This window comes from Seriola aureovittata, chromosome 24 (genome assembly GCF_021018895.1).
Source record: "Seriola aureovittata isolate HTS-2021-v1 ecotype China chromosome 24, ASM2101889v1, whole genome shotgun sequence".
NCBI classification, from domain to species: Eukaryota; Metazoa; Chordata; class Actinopteri; order Carangiformes; family Carangidae; genus Seriola; species Seriola aureovittata.
The window spans coordinates 2,899,298-2,907,737 of record NC_079387.1 but is presented as its reverse complement, the minus strand read 5'-3'; the positions used below and the strand labels follow the sequence as shown (position 1 = coordinate 2,907,737).

Genomic DNA, 8,440 nt, shown 5'->3' with positions numbered 1-8,440 from the left:
AGGAAGATTTGGCCTCTTATTTATCATTCCACACACACACACACACACACTGGACTTTTTTTCACCCCTCTTCACTAACAGCACATGAGCTGCATGTAGGAAGTGCTGAGGCAGATTTTTATCAATGTGGGTCAGTATAATAGTTCTCTCGCCTGCCACGTGTTAATATGAAAATACAACTTTTAACCTCAGTGAGCAACTTGTGAGGACGTCCCCTTAATGGACTACAGTGCTGCTGTGACATTAAAAATAAATATTTATTATGGAAAAGCTTGCACACAATATTTAATAATGCAGTGTCCATAGCGGAGATTAAGTATGATAAGTTTAGTGTAAACTCATTATTAAAGCACGTCGTGAGTCTCTATAGAGGATTGTATTTTTCCTATAGCCTAATGCCTCATCCTGCATTCATTCTAATTAAATATTTACACAGTGGAACAATATAACAGCCTATTAATACTGTTTCCAGCTCCTGTTTGTGAGCACATGATGTTTACACCATGGCTTCTCCTCTCAGACTAGCCTTTCAGACTTTTTTCCAAATCTAATATACCCATCCATAAATAGCTCACCTATCCAGCCCATATTTGGCATGAGTGACGTGGCACCAGAGCCAATCCGGCGCGCTGAATCCGTCTAACCCCGCCTCTCCATGCTCCACCTCCTCACTAATGACTACTCCGCCGCCCATTTGCCTTAAATGGACAAGCAGGGGAGTTGATTGACAAACCAAACGACGCCCCTTCGTTTACCAAGCCCCTCCCCTCCTCCGGCTCCCTATCAGTGTCTATTTTGGCAACACGGATACGCATGGAGCCTCCATCACCTCCAGTCTCTTTTACGCACCGACTCCGATAATGCGCGCAGGTACAGGGAGCCTAACCGCCACGTTTCCAGCTGCTACACCGAGCAATTAATCTCCTCTTCTGGACTAATATGAAAGAAGTGGATGTAGAGGTCTGACACAGCCAAGAAAGGAGGCATATTTCTTGTGGATCATCCTTGTTTTCCATCACCGAGCGTCAGCATGGATGTCTTGGCGAACCACAGTATCTTTCAGGAACTTCAGCTCGTTCACGACACCGGCTACTTCTCTGCCATGCCGTCGCTGGAGGAAAACTGGCAGCAGGTACGCTCACGTCTCAACTTTCAATCCCAGCCGCCGTGCATCCTTCACCCCGCAGCAGCTTCCACCGCACATCCCTCCTCTCGCTCGATTTGTGCTCACACACGCGCCCGGGGATGCAGGCGTCAACTTTTTTTTCTCCCCCCCCCCCCCCCCCCCCCCCCCCCCCCCCTCCCCCTAAACGCGCGGACGTAGGGAGTTCAGGGACAAATGAGGAGGTGAAATACATTTCTATCACTCGTATATCTGACATTTCTTTACGAGAGATGGCAAAGTGGATAAGATGCGAGCGCACGCCGGTGCGTAATAAAGCTGTCAAATGCGATTTGGGAAGATGAAGACCCGAATCCCATAATAGGGACTGAATTGGTCGTGAATAATACATCTACATCCCTCATATTACTGAGTTGTGAGCCCCCCTGCATGGAGAGCAGTCCCCTCTCTTATTCATAATAGATATCCTAACATGTCTGGCTTTGTACCATCTTTAAATGCAGTGGTGAAAAAAAGAAATCTGCGAAGGCAGTGTAGGAGAAGAAAAACTGTCATCTGCATGTTCTTTACCACCCCCACTCACTCTCTCCCTCTCTCTCTCTCTATCACACACACACACACACACACACACACACTTCCTTCATCCAACTTCAGTGGATGAATATTGAGAGAAAAGCTCCAGGATCCACGCGGCCACATGGTGATGGATGCGGGGGGGGGGGATGCGCACCGGCACTTTACACGGCCATTACTGCTCTTTTACTCCACAGTCACATATCTCTCTTCTCTGCTGATATCAGTCCAGAAATCCACAGTGGAAAGTGTGTTATTATACCTGTGTTTGCGTTGGTTATGGCTGTGAATTTTCCACACGTTGTAACTGGTACAAATCTTAATCCTACTTGTAGAAATACTATTCTTTTTAAGAACATTTTCAGATGTAAAATGCTTCAAATCTGTGCTTCCTTTTTTTTTTTTTTTTTTTAATCTGGCTTTTATATCCTATTATTCCGTTTTATCTTTATAGTTACTTTCCTTTTTTGTCCATACCTAAGCCCAAATAAGAGCCACACAGCGATCAGCCCACCTGCATTGCTGCTGTTATTACTGCTGCTGCTGCCGGTGATGATGCTTTCCATGCTGCACTTGACTGACCGAGCAAAAAAAAAAAAAAAAAATCATTGCATGGAAATTTGATGCCGGTATTGTTCATGCAATAGGAGCTTCAGTTTTTCCCCACTTCTCTGCTACACGGGGGAGGAGGAGGGAGGGAGGGAGGGGGAGGGGGTGTAGGTGTATAGAGAGAGAGAGAGAGAGAGAGAGAGAGAGAAACCGGTGCGTGACCGCGGATCCATTCGTTGTGGCCAAGCAGCCTAATTGGCATCCTACTGTTAAGCCACCGACGCATCTTTTCATAACAAGTCTCCCAACTCCCTGCCTTCACTGTCAGTGGATTTTAAATTGCACGGGCCCACTTGTACCAAATGCAGTGCATGTCTCTCTCCTGCTTCTCACCCACAGCCTGCATATCAAAATCAATACCTAATGCAAATGGAAGAGAGAGAGAGAGAGAGAGAGAGAGCTAGCTCCATGTGCAGGCAAAAGGCTGGGAAAGCTCTGGATATGTCAGTTTTCTTTGACTGGAGCGACTGTCTGCTGCTTATTTTCCCTGAGACAACAACGTCCATTTTGAAATTGAAAAAACAATCATCATGAAGTTTAACAGTCAGTGTCTCATGAATATAGAGGCTTTATTAGTGTGAACCAAGCAGATACCTGCTCTCATTTAGCAGCTGCATGCTGTGAATCCATGAGGAAATGCCCCTTTTTACATGTGAAATGTCACATTTTAGAGGTGAACCCTTCAGTCTAGGGTAAATGCATAGACTCATTAACAATAGTCACACATTTATTGCCTAATAGCATTAATATATCTACATCACTGGAGAGGGAAGCTGACTCATTTTAAGCTATTTTAGAGAAGGTGTCATTGTCAGTGCATAGATTACTTTAAAATGATAATTCTGATGCAAAATAGGACAATAATGCAAGAAATTGCTAGAAATATCATTCATATGGTGTAAAAACACTTTGCTGGCTTTGACTCAAAGCATTTGAAGCCTCGTGTCGCAATATAAGTCACTGGAGTAAATATCAAAGACGTTTTTTTGGAAACAACCCTTATTCGGGATAAGAAGATTGCATTGTGTCCTTTCCGAGCACAAGGATTATGAGTTGCCCCACACTTTGAAACCCCCGCAGCACAGACATGTTCTTGGCAAAGCGATCTGTGTGTTCATTGTAGTTATATGAAGATGGCACCGAGGCTCGCCTGAATACAGGAATTATGAGTAGTGACTCGCCTTAAACGCTCTGTCTCCAGCCGGGGACGCGGAGTTTGAGCAATCCCCTCTGTGTTCCAGGCACAATTTAGAATTTGATGCTTTTATGGGCTGTGATGGTGAGATAGGAGGCCGTTGTAGCCGGCCCCTAAATGGCTCCCTGAGATGCGATGACAAGAATGAAGACTGTGTCCCCTGTTGGTGTCTGTGAGGGATGATTCAGGCGGTTATTGGAGGATGGGGAGCAGAAAAGGAGGAAAGTGTTTTGGAGGTCTGCAGATGGTACATTTGAGGCTGCTATTTGTTCCATTATTGAACCTAATGGTGCCAAACTGAACTGTGCTGTCTCGCTTCCAAATCCCAGTACAGTTGGTTGTTCAGAGTTGGAACAAACAGCAGCGCTGGGTTTGATTTAGAACAAGCAGAGCTGATCAGAACTCGCTCATTATTTGTGGAGCCCACTTTCCTTCAAAGCAAAGAGTACACGTGTTATTTTGCATCTTTATACCAACAGAAATGACTTTTTTTTTTAATCTTGGCTGCGATTTCCAGCGCTTGTTATGCTCCTTTCTAAACTGACATTCTCTCTGGTAAAACCACATTTGGCTTCGCCATCAAACATTCATCAGCATCTTCAGAGCATTTAGATATGGACCTTAAAAAGACGAAACATCTGGATTGAATTTCAGCCTGATGTGATAGTTTTTTTTTTTAACAGCTGCCTTCAGGTTCAGCTGATGACGTGCCCTCATCCACAGCACTTGACCCTGATGGGTGGGACGTAACAGGACACCACAAATGGCTGTCTGTCATTGACCTCAAGACACACTCCATACCCTCCAAGCACATATATTATGCCTTAGGGGTTCAACACACACACACACTCATCTGTACACACACGTATCCTGAGTGCCTGATGCCTACCCAAGCGAAAAACATCTGTATGTTGCTGCATGGTGCATTATGGGCTTCTATATGTGGATGTGGACAGATTGCACGTGGCATCTGTGTTTCTAAGTGTGGAAGGAGCGGCATGACGCTCCGGCGCGACCTCCATATGCAAACCCACGTGCTCAGATGCATTCACTCAACATCCGCTTCTTGCTCGCGACTCAATAACACACATTTCCCAAGCAGAAGCGGCGGCGGCAGCAGCATCAGCTCCATCTGGGGGTTGACTGGCGAGCGTAGAGGTGGGGGAAGTTGCCGAGCATGCACATTTACCCGCTGCAGGGTTTCGCATTTCACAGTCCAGTGGGCTGGACGACCCACCCACCCACGCACCCCACCCCAGGAGTGACTAGCACACGCAGTTAGACAGTCAGAGAAAAAGAGGGTACGGTGTTCAGAGGAAGAAGCACGGATGCAGATAGTTGGAGTTTTTCTTGTGCCTTGGCTGAGGCCTCCATGAGGAAAAAGTCACTCAGCTCTAAGTTGTTAAAGTTGTGGACAAGGCCAGAGAGACGCATCAGCGTGGTGACGTCTGTGTCAGCCTCTGGAGAGGTCACGATGAGGACAGAAAGAGGATGAAGTGACATAAGAGAATCTGCAGATAATGTGTGAATATCTATAAGCATCCATACGCGGCCGCGCGTGTGTCTGTGTACGTGCACGCCGGTGCGTATGTGTCTCAGTATGTTATGTAATCCTCAGTAGGCCACAGCTGCTTTCTCACACACAGCAGGCATGCCGGGGAGCGCAGCCAACTGGCCCCCTCCTTCCTGTCTGCGTCTTCCTCCCTCCCTTCTTCGTTCCTCCTTTCTCTCTCCTTCTCCCCCTCTTTTTCTTTCCTCTTATAGAATTAGCACAGTATGGATTTTTCATCTCTGCAGAACTGTTGTGTAAGCTCAGGATCTTGTGCGTTTTCCCCACGCTGCTCAGTTGTGTTGTAACACAGCCGCTGCCAGGTAACAATCTTCCCCAAGTCGCTCTGCTTTTGCTTTTTCTGGTGCACCCGTCACTGAGAATGAATGAGTTTAAGAAGCAAAAGTAAACGAGCTGCTCTTAAAACACACTTCGTATCTTCTCTGTGACCTTTTACCGGCTGCTATTCGATATAATTTTATGCAAATTAAAATTAAATCAATCCTGTAACAGGCACAGCTCAGTATTCTGCAAGCAGGAGGAGGAAGGACAAACTGGGACTTAATCTTATTTGTCTCCAAAGAGCTCCTGGTAGTGTCTCCGCTCCTCGCCTGTGGCTTTATTAAAATGTCACATCAACTGTAAGTACGAGATGTGGGATTCCTGAAATCGGGTTTGGACATGCACCAAAGAAAAATTTAGTTAATTCCCTTTTAGTTTAACTGATGCCTGGTCCCGTTTGCACAAAGACTCTCGATATGTGATGGAAGGCAGGAGAGTAGCATCGCAGTATCACCTCAGATGTGACAGCACAGCCATCCCTAATAGTTCACTTGCATTCATACAACACTGTATCACTCTCTTTTAGCTGCACTTAATGTCCAGGTTTCCTCAAAGCGCTCCTGTGCTACCTCATGACGCTCAGATGTCGAATATCAAATTGATTTCCCGCAGCGTTGTTTTGCTCACCTCTAAAATCGATAGCGGTCAGAAGATCGTGAAGATGGATGCCACGTAGAATCTATTTGACGTGACTTGGCCCGTGACACGCCGAGGCATGAAAGGAAGCCTTTGTGCGCCGGTGCACAATGCAGCATCTCTGCTGCTTTTAGGGTGTTTTTCCAGACACAAGGTTATTACTCAATGCACTGATTCTGAGAAGAGATGCACGTCTGTTTATGCGGGGAAAAGATTGTAATAAAAGAGCTATGAGTTCATCGAATTAGTACAAACAGATAAATGAACTGTAACTGCAAAAACTCAATTTGGCTCCAGAGCAGCAGCAGTTATCTTAACAAGACAGTCCCTGCTGTCTAGGAGCTTCACTTGTGCGTGCATTTAACTTGTTATTTCACCTTATTTTAGCCTCCAGAGGTTAGAACATCCTCTGAATTCATTTATCTCTGCAGCACGCATGCATCCTCACATGCACATGCACAGGTGTTGTTTGCCCAGAATTTCATTGCCTTGGCTTTGATTTTACAGGATATTCTCTTGAGATGGGGATGTATTTCATGCGTGCGCACACGCCGCCGCATGCGGGTGCGCAGGTTTCGTGCGTCTGTGTATGTCGTATAACGAGATGTGCGAGCGACCCCCTGACCCAGTAACATCCATTCTGCCATAAGAGCGCTTAGTGAACTCTGCCACCTCTGTCTCATCACTCAGGCAGCTGAGAGGCGATTGCCAGTGATAGGTGCCTGCTACTGCTTTATGGGCGTTGATGAAAAGGTGGGAAGCGCTGATGAAAGAGAGGACGGCGGAGGAAGTATTCATTTGTCTGATGCTTTGGTGACTGGCAGAGAGAGAGGGAGAAGGGTGAGGGGTGGAGGAGAGAAAGGCGGCGAGGAGGGGGAGGGGGGGTGAAGGGAGAGGAGGGGACAGAGGGGGGGAGGGCGAGGGAGCGTGGTGAACAAGCACATCTTTATGTATGGCTTCCGTCTGCGAAACGCTCTGCCACCCCAGGTTTGATTAACAGTGAGAAGAGGAGCCAGTCATTTTTTTCGCCTCACACCGGCACACATGGCTTGGCAATGACTTTCACATCATTTGAGGCGAAATCGGGAAGCCGTTACAGCACCTTACAGTGATCCGACATGCTTCGCTTCTGCCATCCGGCTTGGCAACCGCAGGGAGAGAAGAGAAAAGAAGAGAAGTCTCAGGGACTCATTTTATGCTTTGGAATCACTATCGACCCCCACCCCCCCACACATCCCCCCCTCTTTATCTCATGACTTTCTCTTGCTCGCTCCCCCTTTGACAAATTCTGCGAAGACAGTTTTGACGAAGTCACAGCTGCCTTGTTTGACTTGCCCTGCTCTAACCCCTATTTAAAGTCAGCCTCTGCAAAAAAAAAAAAAGAGTTATGCAATAAAAATTTGGCACAATGCTGAACAAAGGCCCCCTTTTATACAGAGCGCAACATGAATAAAAGGCAGAAAAATTTGCTGAAGAAACTGTTGCATCAGAGGTATTTACATCTAATTTAAGACAATCCCTGTTATTTCAATAAAGTTTTCCACCATGAGAGGACGAGCAGCAGGAGCTGCTTTAATATCTGATGTTCCTGTTATGGCGAGGGATATATAGTCTTCGCCTGCTTCAATGGATCAAGTTTACAGTCATAAAACAGCTATTTGACTTTTAATCACGTTGGTAATGGGCTTAAAAAGGAATAGTTCAACATTTCAGAAAATAATTCGTTGTCTTGACTTGTAAGGAGGGAAACAGCAAACTAAATCTGCTTACTTGCACCTCTAAAGCTCTGGAATTAACATGTTTTATCTTGTCTGTTTAATTTGTGCAAAAAAACAAAGCGTAACATCCTGTGGGACTATTTTATTTTTTGCCGGGGCGCAGTGAATTGCTGGAATCTTGTCGTCAACTGTGACACTGTGCACGGCCAAGAAATATTACTTCCCAAAAATATTCCTTTAAGCTATATTCTGTCATCAGCTTTGAAAATACATTTGTGGATGTGTTTGTATCCAATATCTGAATCCAGAGTGCTAACACGGTATCTGACTTTTATCTGGGCTTCAGCAAAGAGTGTTGGCTGTGAGGTAAACATCAATCAGGTGATTCACCATAACGTTGCCGTGTAGCTGCCGGCAGGTTGCTCATTGTAACTGACTGTATCTCATCAGCTCATCAGAGTGACAGTTTTACCTTGTTGTGTGTATTGTTCCATGAACTCATCACCGTGAATCACTCAATGCAAAAGGGCCTTGACTATGTGAAGAAATAATACTCAGTTGTCTTGGTTACATTGCCGGGTCCGCAGTTTGTTTAATCCTCCAGCCTGTTCGCATATTTGGAAACCCACCGGCTTTTGATAATGGCCACATATTCACACTATGTCCAGGCATTTTATAGCCACCGTTGGCTGTGA

General features: G+C 45.9%; 1 protein-coding gene across 1 annotated transcript in view; it reads left to right on the top strand.

Annotated features, from left to right (window-relative positions):
* The first annotated feature begins 348 nt into the window (after positions 1–348).
* Positions 349–8,440, top strand: part of klf7a (Kruppel like factor 7a) — a 38,237-nt gene continuing 30,145 nt past the window's right edge. The window contains exon 1 of the mRNA XM_056370622.1: positions 349–1,132. Coding sequence (XP_056226597.1) covers positions 1,031–1,132 — 102 coding nt within the window. The 5' untranslated portion in view covers positions 349–1,030. The remainder of the gene's footprint in view (positions 1,133–8,440) is intronic.